We start from the raw sequence: 18521 nt of genomic DNA, 5'->3' as shown, positions 1-18521 counted from the left end.
CCTACAAAGCTCCAAAATAGCTTATAAAAATAATACAAGAATAATTCAGGGAATGTATTCTTTCAAGTATAATGGGAGGGTGAGGTACAGTCATTGTGTGAAAGTACATACTAAATAAGAGCATTCCACTCTATGCTCTTTCTACCAGAATTTCCTTTTTCCCTCAATATATTAATTATTTTATTTCTGATCAATAATTTGGTTAATAATGCTAGTTAATACATCCTTCATTATTTCCTGTATATTACTAAGAGAAAGAGCCAAATAGAGTTGCCAGGGATTTTTTATGAAGTTCTGAAGTATATAAAAACTTCTCAGAATACAGCTGTAAATTTTATTAATCTTTAAAATATAAAGGGCAAGAAAATACCCAGTGACCTGCCCAGTTTTTTCATCCCAAGAGTGTTGAATGTGGCAAACTATTTACTTTTGAAGACATGAAATATGCTGTTAGCGCTTAAACATGGGAGAACAGCTGGCATGAGTCCACTGGAACTGGTAGCTATTTATCCTGGCAGACATTCAACTGTTAAGCCAGATACAACAAGCAGAATAATCCCTTTCAATGGAATGGACAACAAAATATGAGGTGCTCCCCTGCAGCACAATTTAAGTCCTTCTGAATTTCTCCTATAACTCACTGTTGAGACAAGTCACCAAGGAGAATTTCTTGACTATGAAAGCAATTATAAATAACTCCTGAAATTTTCCAGTAACTATCAAAGTTGGAAACAACCTGAAGCAAAATCAAATGCTGTACTTCCCTAGAATTTTTTTTCAATAATTTCCAAGTTGGAAAAATATGAAACATTTAGAAACTGTAATATAAATAAGCATTAAATGTGTAAGTTATAGCTGTGTACAGATTTCTGGATCTGGGCAGCTACTTCTTCATTATCCAAATTAATCAACATCGAAGCATTCAGACATGCTATGGTGCAAGAAATTTGGCTTCAAACACCACCCTTGTTTTTGGGTAAGCCTGAAACAAAGTGTTGCTGCTTTAAAAGCTTCATTGCTTTTAGTGCATGGATTCCTTAAAGCAGTGACATATTTTTTCAGGCTTATGTGACACCTGAAAAAGGCAGCCTACTTTAATGAATTGTTCAGCTGTATTGTGCTTGCATGAAGCCTGAAAAACTTCTTCCAAATAATTTTCAAAGTAGTGTGCATCTTTAACCACTCCTGTATGGCATTTAGGACAGAATAATGCAATGTATTGTTTTTAAAAAAAATCACTTCAGCCTGAGCAGAAGCTTTTCAGGACTGTTTGCTTGAATCAATTCTTGAGTACTCATCATCTGAAATGTTGCTGTATATTGTAGTGTGATATAAAGCTACTTTGGGTGAAATCCAATGTTGTAGAAGCAGTCATTTATTGATACAGCAGGACCTTCTATTCTCTTCTTCCTTCTGCAGAATCCTGACTCCCTCCTCAACCTTTGGAAGCAGGGAAGGATGGAACTGCAGGCAATAACATAAATTATATCCTTCCCCATGCATCTGACAGAAGCTATTCTGTAATGGAATGGATGGAATGGACTACATTAGAATATAACCTTCTGCCAGACTGTAGACAGATGTATTTCTCAGTACACAAGCTGACAAATACATAACTCTGCCAAAGAATTCTGTTTCTAACCTAGACATAGATTGGTTTAAGCAGCAGCAACTACAATCTACTTTCCTCCTCCTCAAACCCGACACAGAAATTTTTATTCCTTCAGAAACAAGGCGTTGTGGAAAAAGAAAACACAGTTTGCATATTTCTTGCAACTTCTGTTCTTCCCCCCTAAACCACTGTTCAAATGATACATTCCAGAGTACTATAGTCTTAGCATAGCTAATGGAAATACTTTACGCCAATCCCCCTCCAAAGCATGCTCGGTAAAGTTATGTAAGCATTCAGTGTCATCAAGGGACATTTCTTTGAAGAAATCCAAATGCCTCAAATTTTAAAATTCTGTGATTTTTTTCTGCCTCTGCCAAATTCTAAGTCCTAATTTAGTTAATTATGTCCCTAGTCTGCCAACATAATTCTACTCTACAAACTAGAACAAAAACAATGACAAGAGTGCAAGGAGTGCAATGTTTTTAATATATTGTACAAGATATACACCACTATTTCAGACCATTTTGTATATTCTACTTCCACCCATCCCATGTATCTATGTGTCTGTCCTCACCCATGAGAGAGAACAATTTTACAAGGCTATAGCTGCCAAGCTATAATGACAAAAGCCTGCCAACAAATGACTGCTTAATTACAAACCAGATTTCAGCATGCAGAGAACAAACTGTTCCACGCTGACACAAGGGCCACTCTCAGTTTGGTACCCTTGTAAAATGTAGCAATTAAAATAACTGTATTCCCTTCAATGTTACAGACCTCTTTTGGCTTTTGTTATACAGTGGGCAGAATCCAATGTCATGCAAGTGGAAATCCACTTGCGCAAGAATTTTTTTTCTTTTCTCCTCACCCCTGCAGCTTGCCTCCAAATACACATCCTCAAAATCTGCCCCTGATGGTGGTGGACTGGAAAGCCAAACCACGTAAGTTAGTTTTATAACTAACTGCTTATACAAAGAGATCTACACATAATTCATGCTGATAGTAGCCACAATGGAATGATGCTTCATCACAATTAGGCCTAAGTATACTGTTGGATGCCCAACTTTTAACTGCATGATACGATTTGCTGGAATATCATATGAACCAGGTCTCAGTATCAGCTTTATTGATCATTTTCTCTTACTAAGAAAAGATGAATGATAACTCTTGGCGGCAGCAGAATTTTCTGAAGTCTAAATGGATGTTCAAGCAGTCCTTATATGAAATACTACAAGACACTCACCAATAAAGAGAGAAGCAGTTTCTCAAGGGTAAAGAAGAGTATGTAAGTAAACAGGGGATCAACCGTTCCATTAAAAAAAAAAGAAAATAATAAATGTATTAAGTTGATGTTGCTGAAGCACTGAATAAAAATCAAGTGATCATTTCATTGTCCTCTTCTTCCATTGTGAGCACAATTCTACAAATGCTATTCAAATTTCAGTACAAGCATCCCAGTTTGTTACCCTCATATGACATAAGAGTAATCAAGCCATATAAAAATCAAAAGTATAACCAACCATTATAATTGAAATTTAACTATCTGTCATGTTTCTGAGTATTATACTCACCATATAGGAAGGGAATATCAACACCCTCTTGTGCTTTCCACATGGCCATTGAGGATCATCTAAAAGATTAGGGTTGTATTCAGTATAATCTCCCAAGTCACTGCCTATGAAGAATATTAATGAAAAGAAGCAACTGCATGAGACATAAAACAACAGCAGACAAATGGATAATCAAATTATATAATATTATCTCTGCCTTGGGTTTTTTTTTTCTTTCTGTATCTGAAATACATATTTAAAACTGAATGGTCTGAGCTAGGGTGTAAAGCTGATTTAATTTCCAAAGACAAATTAGGGAAGTGCTAATGTAGATGGATGGACAAATAGATGGAAGAAATGTAAGTAAAGGAATTACAAGGTGTAGATGAGAAAAGGAAGCAGGCTTCCTACCTAAATGATAAAGCATGAATTTCATATCAACTCTATGATTAGATATCAATGTAGAGGCTAATTAAACTATTTTTTCACATTATATTGTGGAAAATGAACTTACTGGACACTTATATCAGTGAAATGCTTGATCTACAAATAGCTGTGCTGCACTGAGTGAACATCTAGAATGATCAATCTTGCTTAGTCACAGCAAGATGCCTTAGCTTTTGGCCATATGCTGAAGCAAGACCTCCCATCAGTATCAGCAGCTGTTGCAAGATTAGTGAGTGATATTATTATTTGATTTCATACTATAAGAGGAAAAGCACAGTGCAGTAGATTTGTAGAACATGTCCAAAGGTAGCTTTGTCACATCATTTCAGAAATGGCCAATTAGATCACATGTGCACATATTGTTAATATACTACCTGTATCAATGCTCCCCTGGGTGCTGTTAGCTCTTCCCAATGAAAGGCTACGATGGCTTGCATTACGAAATTGTGAAAAGGATGAGGTTGAGTCTATTGTGTTTCTCCGTGCCCCCAAGGCATTGGTTGGAAAAAGAAATTGGGTATAAGAAACAGTCTAATCAAGAAGAAAAGAAAAAGAAATTCAAGTTCAGTTTGAGACAACATGTTATAGAAGATGAACAGGGAGCTATTTATAGAAAACTGCTGCTGCACAGTTCAACTTGACTAAATAACTAGTTAGCAGTAAATTCCATTAAATGCAGTGAAGCTTACTCCCTGGAAGGGGATTAATGATTTTAGCATAAACTTGCTAATGAACTGAATAATCTAATGATTAATAATCACGTCCTATAGAATTGGAGACTGTTCATGAAATTTTCATTTCCCCAAAGATGCTAATCTAATGTAGTATCTGACTTCAGAGACTATATTTTGAAGAAAAAGTACCCGTACCTTTCCATTAGCTCCTAATTCCACACCTTCAAGGCCAACTATATCTTTCAAGCAAACACCTGCAGTAGAATGACATTGCCTTCCACCTTCTGTTTTCATATCTCTGTGAAATAAATCAGTGATGAATATAGTTTTTAGAATTATGTGGCAATGCTGAATTTTAAAAAATCTATTTGTTACTTCTATAGCTTTGTGCTAAAGGAAAATGAGGAAGATAAAGAATGCAATAAAATTACATTCATGTAAAATTTCAATCAAGGTTAGGAAATGTTTGGAAAAAATACAGAATCTGTTAATCTACAACTGCCATACCTGAACAAAAGAGAAGCAATTATTTACATATTCATTTATTTAAAAAAATACAGTCCAATCATGTGTGGTGCTATGTATTATATAAAGAAACATCAAATAATGACAAAAATGAAATATGAGTAAAACAAACTCAGCTTCTTTGGTAACTCAAACAGGGAGAATAGTTGTCGGGTGTCGGTGAATGCTGGCGTGACATCCAAAATGTCATGGCGTGTCACTGCTGACACGCATGTCATAGGTTCGCCATCACTGTTCTCGGCCATATGTGCAAAATAAATATGGATCCATTTTACCATATTAATGTGATAAAAGATGCTGGTAATTATTTTGGGAGGAAAAGCCACACACAAGAGAATAGTAAACACTTCTTTCCCCTCTCTGATTAAAACGTCCCCCTCCTGAGGATATTTCATACCTCATTTCATTTGACTAAAATGCCACAATGTGTTTTGTCCCTAGTGAAATTTCTTTTAACAGGTCATGACATTACTTTCATATCCCTTAGTTAAATATATAGTTTACTTTATGTAAGGTTTTTTTCTCTCCTCTTTCATTCAGGAGAAGCTTAGAAGCAATAATTTATGCTATAAACAAACATTATTTGGCATTCATGATAGGAATTCTAGATAACATTAACATAAAAACACCCATGTATTTGAAAATATGTGAAATATCCCAGAATTTTACTGTATCACACTAATATGCTGCCCTGAAAGTTCAAAAAGTTATCCAAGGAAATATTTGTAAATGCAACAGAAAGAAGCCACAAGATAGCAATATTGTATTTGGAAAATACTTGTTTGGAGTCCTTGGTGCTCTGTGAGCTTCGTTGTTTGCTTGCAGATGTTTCATTACCCAACTAGGCAACATCATCAGTGCAAGTTGGTGTGGTTTTCTCCTTGGTAGTTCCTTGATTAGGATATTGATTTCTGCTTGTTTGTTTGGTGTTAATCCCTGCTTATCTGGGTATAGGCTGCTGGGGAGGATGTATTCTGATCTTTTTGCTTCTGGAAAACCACACTCCCACCAACACTGGCTGGGCCAGCTACTGTATATAAACAGGGAGCAAACCTCAGACTCACTAGCATTGTTGATGTTACCTAGTTGGGTAATGAAACATCTGCAAGCAAACAACCAAGCTCAGAGAGCACCAAGAACTCCACAGTTCAACCCTGAGCTACATATATTTTCTTCTATTGGAAGTACTTGTTTATTCTCCAGATGTATTTTCTGAAGTGTGGCCTCTTAAAGAAAAGTTCATTCTGTGGAAAATGTATAAACCACCTTGTTTCTAACAGATACTTGATGCCTGGGTGGTCAGATATTTATGCTTTTCTTAATTTTATATCAGTTGAACTCATAAAGAAGCAACCACATCACATTAATTTCCATTCTGATTAAAATACACCTCAACAACAAAAACTGTGCCTGTTTTGTTTTCATTTTTTAAAAATTTAACTCTGAAACAGTGGTACAAGTTTATCTTTATAGTTTATCTTATCTTCAATGAGACTTAACACACTTTCAACAGGAATAATTTATCAGAATCTGCCAAATATTCTTTAATAACCATTGCTGAATCAAAAATGAAGATCTGTCCCATCATTCCAATGCTCTTTTTCTCACTGCCAATTTTTTTACGGTTTCTGAAGTTCATTAATGTGTTTTGTTTTCTCTCTACTTCACCGGGCTTCTTCTTCATAATATAAACTCAGATGATTAGTGATCTAGTTACAATCATCATAAAAACATCAAACAATCAGAACTGTTACTAAGATAATGTTATTAGTTAAGGCAAGAATGCCAATTCATCATAAGGGAATGCTTCCTATATGATATGGCATGATATGGTCTTCTGTCTTGATGGCTAGAAATAGAGAAGGCTTTAAGAGCGGTTTGGAGAAGGAACAGCAATGGTGGTTGAAAAACACAACACAAGTGTGAGGCAATACAATTGTTCAAATATATGCTTTATTCCATTGCCTGGATACAGGGCTGGAAAATCAGGTGCATTTTTTTTTCATCTAAGCCCTTCAATTTCTCTCTTTCCTTATGCAAGGAAGTTCATGTCTATAAATATGTTATTTCTCTTATATACTAATGAAAGTTAAATTCAACTACATATCTTCCATGGGTTATGTGATTTTAAAGTATTATTTTTAAGATAAGATAATAATAACCAATAAACTTCTGTTTCAGAAAGAACACATCAGTGTGATGTGAAAAACCACTGTTTAAAAAACATGGGTTAGCACTGTGTGTGAACCAGTGCATAGTAAAAAAAAAAAACCACAATAGATTTCTGTATTTCCCTTCTCTCTCTTTCTCTCACATACATATATAGCATTACATGAAAGCTAACTTTTCTGACAAATTGGTTGATAAAAGATCCTTGCAGCTGCCCTGTGCCTGTGATTGCAGTCTTCAAACACATAAAATTCCAGATAGCTGAGAGTATACCAGAAGCAGCTAAAAGGTAAAGAAATGTGTTCAATGTACACCGGTCGTAAAGCAGCAACACATACCTCAAAAGTGGGCAAAGACTATTATTACACTGGCCTTGTAAGAAGCTGGTGGTCCCATCTGAATCAAGGCCATGCTGCTTAGGAGAATGTTTAGTTCTTCCTCTATGTCATTTCCTTGATTTGACCCACTCACTGTACAAAGCTGTATTATCTGTTGTTATTTATAGTCATTCTATCTTTTTATGGATTACATGAACATGTGTTACATCAACAATAAAGAAACCAGTGCTGCTGCAATTTGCAGAATAATGTCATTATCACAATTTACAATACTATTGTTTTAAGATGTAAGTGGATTATTTGAATGTAGTGAAAGATCGATAAAACCTAATGCAGGCATTAGTTCTTCAAGGAGTAACAAGCTGAACACTTTAGTAGTGAATAATTTACAAGACAATTCAATATTAACTGGCTTTTTCTAAAAAAAAAAAGAAAAACAAAAATGAAAATCCAATGCTTTTCCTCAGCAGCGGAAGCTTGAAAACAGTGCTCTTCGACAATTCAGTCCACTGTGCATTATATATTATATATGTAGCAGGGGCAGTCAAAAACTTCAAGATGTCAGCTGCAACTGAAGTCCTGTCCCTTGTTCACGTGTGTTGCAATGCACATAAAAACAGATGGTGGTGGCTTTGGCTGCACAGTCATCGATGCTATCTTCACTTTTTTGACACCCCTGGGTGGATACCCTCAATATGTAGAACAAAATATGAAGATTCTTTTTTTTATCATAGCTAAATGTAAGTTAATCTGAAAATACTCTACATTTAAAGTAGATGGCTACCCTAAAATCAGCTTTGTATGTAATGTGCAGGTTTTTAAAAATATGATTAGATCAGCTAAGAGGAATGATGACCAGGCATATAGTATGTGGATATTATTATGTCCTTTCCTGTTGCAGCATTGAAGAACATCACTGTTGCTTTGAGAGATTATTATCACTAACGATACATTTCCCAAAGGAAATGCTAGCTTCAGAAGAAGTCTTAAATTATCCTTCTAAAATCTTCAGTCCTAATAATTATCAGTTTCTACTTTCTTTCCTGGTTAATAGCTTTTCCATTCTAATAATTAGCAATTAAATGCAAAGAAGCAGTTAACATAATTTGCAAGATGATTGCAAGATGATTTGCACTCAGAATGACTCCCCTTTTACTATGCATCATACAAGTACCTAGTTCCAGTACCTTTAACTGCAGCTATATTACTTATCGATAAATGTTTAGCTTTATTTGATATCTACTGTTCCACAGAGCATGTGGCATTTGCTAATTCAGCACAAAACCAGCTGCTCTGCTTTGGCAATGGTATCAATGGTCACATGATAGCCATTCATGTTATACTGGCACCAATTAGACTTAACATCTCATTTTTAAATCTACCTCATCTAATAAAAAGGAGAGCACTTATTGTCAAATTGCAGTTTTGACTAATTTGGTTACAAAATCTTTAAGAGATAGAGGCTATTACTGAGCTTCTTGCTGTCTCTATTCATCCTAAATGCTAAAGCATATTTTGTTTTAGAAGCTAAAATATTTAAAAAATGCCTGAAAAGCATCTGCTGTACATTTATATGTTTATTAAAGTATGTTTAATATAGAAAATACTTTAATTTTTTTGCCACGTGAGAGAACCTCTTGCTGAGATGTTGTTCTTAATGTTCTTCTACTGAACAGTAAGGAGGGAATCTGTGACAAAGGCAATTCATTTCTAATCTTACCATATCACTATTTCTTGCTTGATTACAATGGGCCCCTTTCTAAGGAGGCAAATCCCAAATGCTGCAGAATAACTACATCTGTAGATGTTGTTTTTCTGTCAAAAACAACAAAAATAAATAAACTTTATTTATTTATTTATTTATTTATTTATTCATTCATTCATTCATTCATTCATTCATTCATTCATTCACACGTATAGGCTGCCTGACTCTCAAACGACTCTGGGTGGATTACAACTAAAAACCAACTAAGTAAAATAAAAACACAACAGACTAGAAGACCAAAGTACAAAGAACCAAACCCTACAAAATCAAACCAAACGAAAAAGATGCTCTGCAAACACCCTGTCCCCAAGGCCTGGGAGAATAGCCAGGTCTTCAACAATTTCCAGTTGGGCAGAGAACGTTATTAAGATAGCCTTTTCCTGAAATGACAGCTGTGGTATCCATATTGCAAGTCACACTTAATGTATGCTCAGAAAAAACTATGAAAAAGTATACATACCCAACATGGCTACAGTCCCGATATGGCAGCACTGAAAATATGCTGCAGAAGGATCTTCTGCCACTAATAAGGACTATTCTAGAAGGCAAACAAGATAAAGGATATGATCTAGAGTAGAATATCCAGCAATTCAGAATGGTCTCATAAACCTATTTCTCACTCTTCTTTTTTTTGTTACCTTGCTATTCCCACCTTGCTCTAGATAGTGTACATGCCATCCCTTCCTCCAGTTTTCCCCACAGCGACAACCTTATGAGGTAGGTTAGCCTGAGGGATAGCTCAAGGCACCAAGTGAGCTTCTATGGCTGTGGGTGATCTTGAACTTGGCTCTCACAGGACCTGATACAACACTTCAATTACTGCACGAACACAGCGCCTATTATTTTGTTGTGGGTGGAGGATTTTTCAAATGTCAAAATCCATCTTTCCCTGCTCATTTACTAACATCAGGTGCAAGCCCAGGCATTATGAATTTGTATAGCACAGGGACAGCCCATCATCTGCTTTTGGAACAGGCAGCGAGTGCTTTGAAAGGGTGTAGCATTAATCATATCTCTAGTGGGAGAAAAAAAGGTCTATTCTGCGTATTTTAAAAACAAGCAGAACCACTGCAGAACAGAATACTGTAAACATTATTAACATGAACTTTAAAAATACTATGTCCAAGAAACGATGAAAGTACAGAATGGGCAGCAGATAAGAAAGTGATGACCTGAGCCTAGATGTTTTCATCTCCATAAAACTTTCACCAAAACTCCCAACCCTAGCTGTCATATTTTTTTCACTTTCATTATGTTTAAATATCTGACAAGGTAATCCACAGGAAGCTACTAATGAGACAGCTGATTATTTTTTTTTTTTTTAAGCAGAATGCTGTGCCAGAGATGTTTGAGAAATAAATGAGTCTTTCTGCCGGTGTTCATAAAGATAACAATAGATAAATCCTGCTGAGCAGATGACAGTACAGATACTTAACACGCTAACCAAATCTAACATCAAACAGATGGCTTCACTGTTTTGTGTTTTCATTCAAAAATTATACCAAGTACTACAGTTTAGAAGAGACATTAAACCTACAAAAATAGTCTGATGTTCCAGCTTCTTCAAACTATGCAATGTAATATCACAGTATGCAACAAATTTGTGCAAGGTTTCTAATTGGGAACACAGGTGGCACCATGGCAAAATAAAATGCAGAATGACTGCTATGTTAGGCGCTAATCTATTAGGAATTTTTGTTTAATCCACAGGAATTGAACTTCATGAAGCATTAAAACTGAACTCTCATTCACCCTTTAGTAAACTTGCTTTTACTCTGCACTGCTGATCATGAACTACGTATTTTAATTGCAAGAAAAATGGAAAAAACATAAAGCAAAACACAAGGACAGAGATCTAGAGACTGCTCACCTAATCTTTAATTAAAAGGTGTTCATGACTAGAACTATCACATTTGGATTGCAGAAACCTGTACAACCATTAGATGACAGTAACGAGTAAGAATTTTCTCTATCTCTCTGCTACCTAGTGTGTGGGATTTCTGAGCAAAAGTACTCTTATTCATAACAAAGTTCAATACCTAACTGAAGCTGGAAAAAAAACCAAAGTATTACACTAGCCTTAGTTATTAGAAGCAGTTGACCATGCGAAAGGATTTCAAAGAATCTTCACCTGAAGATCTTTAAAGGGACACACACAGTAAAAATACCACAGTGGATGTTTGGTGATTACACTACAGCTCAGGGACTGAGTATTTGCTTGGAATGCAGACAGCCCCAGGTTCAGCTGCTGGCCTTTCTTGGGAAAAAGATTCAGTAGCAGGGAATAAGAAGTGGTTCACTATAAGAAATCCTGGCAAGCCAAAGCTGACCATGCTGGATTTGATAGGAAAACAAGCTTTCCTCCTAGAAACCAGCCTGCTGTGTTATTATATAACACATGCTATAGTCTTATTGTGAAAAGGTGCTTCTAATCTGAAGAGCTTCAAACATTAGTCACGTACAGAAGTCTTTCCTGCTGCAAAAGAGCTTTCAAGCTGGCAATACAAACAGATAAAATAAGCAGGCAGATTTCAGAAACACAATTCCTTATTTTCCAGGATTTGGAAGCCACTGCTGATTGTTGATGGCTAAAAAGAAAGCCATTCAATTATTCAGAGATATTTTAGCACTGAAAAAAATGTTTGTAGGATATCTTCTCCCTCTTGCATGCCCAACATGCATTTGTACACCATCAAATAAGTTAAGTGGTCATTTATCCTATCCAATTTCATAACTTCTCAAGCACAAAATAAGAGACACAAATTCTTTACACAATTATTCCAGGCACAGTGTGCTCAGGTTTCCTTTCCTTTTTGTACTTAAAAGATCCTATATAGATCCAATAGGCTGGTGTTGCTCATTCACTGAAATTTAACAATAGGTTCCAAGGCAACTGCTAACTATTCTCTACTGCATCTAAGAGTCTCATTGCCTATTATTGTATACTTCCTAGTCCCACTGTAACATGCAGATTTTTATTACTTCTGTATTTTATTATGTTAGGTGTCATTGAGAAAAATGATAACTATCACCTATCACTCCTGTAAATATGCCTTTTTAGCTAGATGCCTAGGGCTATCAAAATAGTAAGCTTGATTTCATACAAAAGATTTAATCTGCATATTACTACGAATCAAGTTTACTGATGTGGAGAGGAGATTAGCAGAGCTACAACGTTCAGTAAACAGATTATACTGATAAAGATTAACTAGGGTTTATAGTTGGTGAAACTGCATGGAGAGACCCCAATATCTGTTGCAGAAATTTTATCTCTGTGCTGCAAATAAGACTTTCCAGCTCATTTGTTCTATGGATGGAATGCAGAAGATCATCATCATCTCTCAGTTTAGTATTCTCCAGCTGTATTGGGTTAGAATTCCTCAAATTCCCAACCAATACATGGCTGGAACCAAGCCATATAACCAATCCATGGTTGGAAATGTTATAGTTTGTACTTCAACACATCTGGACAGACAGACAGGCAGATAAAATGTATGTTATTTATAATGTAGATTTATAAAGGCTGCCCCACTCAGCATGGATTCTGGGCAGCATACAATTAAAACCAATACAATACCTAAAAAACAAAAAAGCCAACATAAAATAGAGCTAAACATAACAAGGAGAACAACATACTATAAGCAAGGCAGATTGCGCATATGCTGAGTGTAAAACCAACCTATCCCAGAGCTTGGGGAGAAAGCCATGTTTTATTTTATTATTTATTTATGTATTAAACAAATTTATATGGCTGCACAACTCACACACGGTAACTCCGGGCAGCTTACAGAATTAAAACCCATAATACAAAAACCGATAACCCCACCCCCACCCCCTTTAAAAGACTGTCTAAAGCTTAGCAGGGTTATGGTGGCCAAAACCTTTGGGGCGATGTTATCCCAGAAGGCAGAGTTCGCAACAGAGAAACCATGCTTTCTAGGTCATAGCAACAGCATAGCAACAATTTTTTTAACATGTAGCTCAGCTTGCTGATCAGCATACATAAATAATTCTCCATCAATATGCCTGGATTTTATTTGCAGAGTTCTTCCATATGAAAATGTACAGTTCTGAATTTAGAATCCCATTTCTATATGCCAAAAAGAATAATTTGTTCTCATTTCCTCTATTTGTGTGTGTCAGTGTTACCCCAATTATAAGGCTTTTTTCCCTGCAAAATACCTGCCGCTCCTCGTATCATTCTGCCGCATGTTCTTGATGAAATGAATCTTCTTAAAGTTCTTTGGTCTGGGTGAGCCTGACAGAGTCCGGCATCTAAAAAATAATGATGTTGAAATAATTAAATTCTTTCTGGATAGCTGAATCTCTCAGCACAAAAACAAGAATGAAAGTGCTTAGAAAATTATTCAAGTCACCCTTCTCCCCCTTCCAATTAAGGAATCTACAGCAATAACAGTGTAGAAATAAAAGAAACTTGCGTTAAAAAATAAAAGTGTATTTAAAAAGGAAGAATAAAGCTTCCTGGATTAAGTTGTAGCTGTCATTAGGAAAGATTATTACAAAAGGATATAGCATTCTTTACTCTCAAGAATGTTCTGATTATGCATCTTAAAGTATGTGTTATCATTTCTGTGTTTCAAAATATTTGGGAATGAGTAAAATTCCTAGCTCATATAAGTAACAGGCTGATGCATGAGATTTTCCTAAAATTGTTTCTGCTTTTTTTTTTTTTCTTTTTCCTTTTTACTTTGGTATGCCAACAGGATCTCAGAAATTGAACAGGCTTGACATGTAAGGAGGTATGATGATCTAAACAATACTAATTATAAAATTCATTTTATAAAACCAAGACAACTACAAAAACTGCTTTTAACGAAAATGTTACACATGTTGGTTATTAGTGAATAACCATCTATCCAAATCTGTTCTATGTATGTGTGTGTGTGTGTGTGTGTGTGTGTGTGTGTGTATATATACAGTGGGGCAAAAAAGTATTTAGTCAGCCACCAATTCTGCAAGTTCTCCCACTTAAAAAGATGAGAGAGGCCTGTAATTTTCATCATAGGTATACCTCAACTATGAGAGACAAAATGAGGAAAAAAATCCAGAAAATCACATTGTCTGATTTTTAAAGAATTTATTTGCAAATCATGGTGGAAAATAAGTATTTGGTCACCTACAAACAAGCAAGATGTCTGGCTCTCACAGACCTGTAACTACTTCTTTAAGAGGCTCCTCTGTCCTCCACTCGTTACCTGTAGTAAAGGCACCTGTTTGACCTTGTTATCAGTATAAAAGACACCTGTCCACAACCTCAAACAGTCACACTCCAAACTCCACTATGGCCAAGACCAAAGAGCTGTTGAAGGACACCAGAAACAAAATTGTAGACCTGCACCAGGCTGGGAAGACTGAATCTGCAATAGGCAAGCAGCTTGGTGTGAAGAAATCAACTGTGGGAGCCATAATTAGAAAATGGAAGACATACAAGACCACTGATAATCTCCCTCGATCTGGGGCTCCATGCAAGATCTCACCCTGTGGGGTCAAAATGATCACAAGAACGGTGAGCAAAAATCCCAGAACCACATGGGGGACCTAGTGAATGACCTGCAGAGAGTTGGGACCAAAGTAACAAAGGCTACCAACAATAACACACTATGCCGCCAGGGACTCAAATCCTGCAGTGCCAGATGTGTCCCCCTGCTTAAGCCAGTACATGTCCGGGCCCGTCTGAAGTTTGCTAGAGAGCATTTGGATGATCCAGAAGAGGATTGGGAGAATGTCATATGGTCAGATGAAACCAAAGTAGAACGTTTTGGTCTAAACTCAACTCGTTGTGTTTGGAGGAGAGAGAATGCCGAGTTGCGTCCAAAGAACACCATACCTACTGTGAAGCATGGGGGTGGAAACATCATGCTTTGGGGCTGTTTTTCTGCAAAGGGACCAGGACGACTGATCCGTGTAAAGGAAAGAATGAATGGGGCCATGTATCGTGAGATTTTGAGTGAACACCTCCTTCCATCAGCAAGGGCATTGAAGATGAAACGTGGCTGGGTCTTTCAGCATGACAATGATCCCAAACACACCGCCCGGGCAACGAAGGAGTGGCTTCATAAGAAGCATTTCAAGGTCCTGGAGTGGCCTAGCCAATCTCCAGATCTCAACCCCATGGAAAACCTTTGGAGGGAGTTGAAAGTCCGTGTTGCCCAGCGACAGCCCCAAAACATCACTGCTCTAGAGGAGATCTGCATGGAGGAATGGGCCAAAATACCAGCAACAGTGTGTGAAAACCTTGTGAAGACTTACAGAAAACGTTTGACCTCTGTCATTGCCAACAAAGGATATATAACAAAGTATTGAGATGAACTTTTGATATTGACCAAATACTTATTTTCCACCATGATTTGCAAATAAATTCTTTAAAAATCAGACAATGTGATTTTCTGGATTTTTTCCCCATTTTGTCTCTCATAGTTGAGGTATACCTATGATGAAAATTACAGGCCTCTCTCATCTTTTTAAGTGGGGGAACTTGCACAATTGGTGGCTGACTAAATACTTTTTTGCCCCACTGTGTGTGTGTGTGTGTGTGTGTGTATATATACGCTCAATAAAAACAAAGTTCTTGGAAGTGGGAGTGGTAATTTCTGGACAGATCAGTTTATTTTTATAGATGAAAAGGAAATGTCTTTATTTATAGGAAAGAAATACTCCTATCTTGAGGAGCAGGAAATTACAGACCTGAAATAATTAAAGAGGACAAGAGTTTACAAGATCTTATGAACAAGTAAAATTAGTTATTTTCCTATCAACATTCAGAACAGCAATACTCTGAGCAAGGGATCAACTGAATGGCAACATTTCCAGAAATTATAAAGCAACAGAAAAAAATGCTGTGGATATTCTGCAGTGGGGAGTTGGGGAAGGGAGAATGGCAGTTATGGGAAAAGTTGAAATATATGCAATACTTAATTTTTTAATACTTTATTTAAACAATAATTATAAACGTTAATTGTGTTGATTTTTATACATTTTATTTTTTTACAGATGGAGCTACAAACTGCTGAACTGTTAGAAAGGTAGGTAGCATCTCTTCATTTTTATCTTTTTAAGAGACGCTGGAAACTATTTCCGCTAACTGTTCTACTGTTCCTCAGTGAAAAGAAAAAAAGAGAAAAGACTACTACTGCTACATGTTAATATGTAATTTGGCACTGATGTGGATATTAATCCTGTATCTCATATGTTTGGACTATAACTGACCACAAGGTACACAAAACAACATAAAAATTGCATATCATTTCCGGAGACTTTATTCTGCTAATTATGCTTATTTCCATAATTCTAATTTGCTCTCCTTGTAACATCTTCTTATTGCTATTGGCAATCATAATGGGTTCCAATTAAAAGACACCACACTGTGAACAAAACGCCATGGAAAGATTGCCTTAAGTAAACAATATGAAATATTAAACACTATTTCTTTGGCAATTATAGATGCATTTGAATAATGTATAATGACACTTTTAACGTTTTTATGTGCAGTTACATACTATATAAAATAACATACTTTATTAGTAGGAAAGTGGTAAATTTTGTCATTTGTGCTTCTGCTTTAAGAGATGGGAAAAGGCAAACCAATTTTAGTTTCAGTTCAGTTTAACAAATAATGAACTGGTACACTTCAGTCTAAAAAGATGATACAGGGAGTTATGTAGTAGCAGTTACATGTATGTATTTTTCAAAAGATAGGGAATAAGAGGAGTGGCCATTTCAAATTTTTCAACTAGTGATCCTTTTTTGTCTTCCATTTAAATCAATGGGAGGACAATTTACTATGGCAGGTTGCACAATTAAAAATACCCCTCCAATGGCATATTAGGTGAATTGAAGAGGCATTAAACTCAAGGATTTCCCTAATTTTGCTTTACTTCAGAGAACCCCCCAGTTTGGCTCCTGACAGGACAGATGTACTACCCAGCTAACAGATTAGCACTGTTCCCTCTTCCTAACTCACCTCAGTCACTGATCAACAATGTTTCCTCTGGAAAATGTTGGGCCTTGGTCTTTAGATCACCAAATAAAACTTCTGCTAGGTACTGAACCACAAGCTAAACCCTCAAGATAGATTACCTTTTAAATAATAGATATAGAACAATCAAGCCTTTCTTTTAATGTGCTCAGTTTATTTTATCGTTATCCAGATACTCTACCACTGATGGTAGTATATGTCAAAAAGAGCTTTTTAGTTAAAGGGCTTTCAGACAATGAAATCAATTCTCGATTATGATGTGTATCTAGATACGAGACTTTGGGCCATCTTCACATGTTCGTGCGTGTACAATCACTTTGCTTGTTTTCTTTTCCCTCCCCAACAAAAGCGAAGTTGCTGTGCATGCACATCCATGCAGAGACAGCCAAGAGCAGCTTTGTTCTGAAGCAGCTCTTTCTGAATAAAGCACAACCCTATTAGCTATGATTAATCTCCTGTCATAGTTTACACAGTCTTTGGCCCAAACGCTGCACTGGTAAAGAGACTCATGATGCAGATCACAAATTATATAAGTACACACTGATATTGGGGATAGATTAGAAGTATTCCTTCTCTTTGCCAATGATATTTGGTTATATAAATTATCCTTGTTTCTGGATTTGTTAATATTTTTTGGTTTTCACTTTCAAATGCTATGGATAAAAGTCCTTTAAAGTAGTTTTAAGTACATTATTGGCCAGGAAAAAGTCCAAACTGCACTTCAAAAACAGTTTCTATTAAACAAACAGTTCATGTAGTTCTAAGTAGTTCAATGTGGATTCCTCATCATTTAAAAAGCATTACTGCTTGATTCTCCCCCAAATTCTTCTTTCCATGAAGGCCTTGGAAAAGATTTTCAGATGCCAGGACGTGTCTTTACCTACAAAGTTCAGAACTGTGCAAGCCACTGTATTCCCTGCAACCCTCTATGGAAACAAAAGTTGGACTTCGATGAAGCAGGATAGAAAGTATATTGATGCTTTTGAATTTTGATTTTGGAGAAGATTCCTTAGAATACCGTGGATAGCCAAGAAAACAGACAAATGGATCATCAAACAAATCTACCCAGAGTTTTAACCTGAGGCACAAATGATCAGGATCAAATAATCCGACTTCGGACATGTTATGCAAAGACCTAGTTCTCTAGAAAAGGCTCTAATGTTGGGAAAGGTGGAAAGAAAGGGAAGAGGATGACTAACAGCAAGGTGGAGGGACTCAGTTATAGTGGCAATGGGTACACTGTTGAAGGACCAGGTTAGGGACAGACTGTCACAGAGAAAATTTATGTAGTTGCTAAGAGTCGACAGTGACTTGATGGCAGATAATCAATCAATCAATCAATCACACTCTACCCTTGGTAGATAACAATGAAAGTCTTAGAAAAGATCTTTAGAGGCCCTGACATGTCTATACCTACAGAATTATGCAGGCTTCTCTGTGATACT

General features: G+C 36.3%; 1 protein-coding gene across 6 annotated transcripts in view; it reads right to left on the bottom strand.

The window, feature by feature from the left end:
• The window catches only part of CABLES1 (Cdk5 and Abl enzyme substrate 1), a 60481-nt gene that overhangs the window by 16384 nt on the left and 25576 nt on the right, over positions 1 to 18521 (bottom strand). For 3 of the 6 annotated variants that reach the window (XM_088130676.1, XM_088130678.1, XM_088130677.1), the window contains 5 exons: positions 13263 to 13355; positions 9541 to 9618; positions 4479 to 4581; positions 3984 to 4140; positions 3184 to 3287 (listed from right to left, as the gene is read on the bottom strand). In XM_088130676.1, coding sequence (XP_087986802.1) covers positions 3184 to 3287; positions 3984 to 4140; positions 4479 to 4581; positions 9541 to 9618; positions 13263 to 13355 — 535 coding nt within the window. The remainder of the gene's footprint in view (positions 1 to 3183; positions 3288 to 3983; positions 4141 to 4478; positions 4582 to 9540; positions 9619 to 13262; positions 13356 to 18521) is intronic. The other 3 variants (XM_088130681.1, XM_088130679.1, XM_088130680.1) reach the window with 1 other exon arrangement.

This window comes from Python bivittatus, unplaced genomic scaffold (assembly GCF_059951505.1).
Source record: "Python bivittatus isolate LINGU-HERP-01145 unplaced genomic scaffold, Pbiv_v1 ctg000840_np1212, whole genome shotgun sequence".
Lineage (NCBI taxonomy): Eukaryota > Metazoa > Chordata > Lepidosauria > Squamata > Pythonidae > Python > Python bivittatus.
Note: the sequence above shows the minus strand (reverse complement) of the source record. Positions and strands in the feature narration are given on the sequence as shown.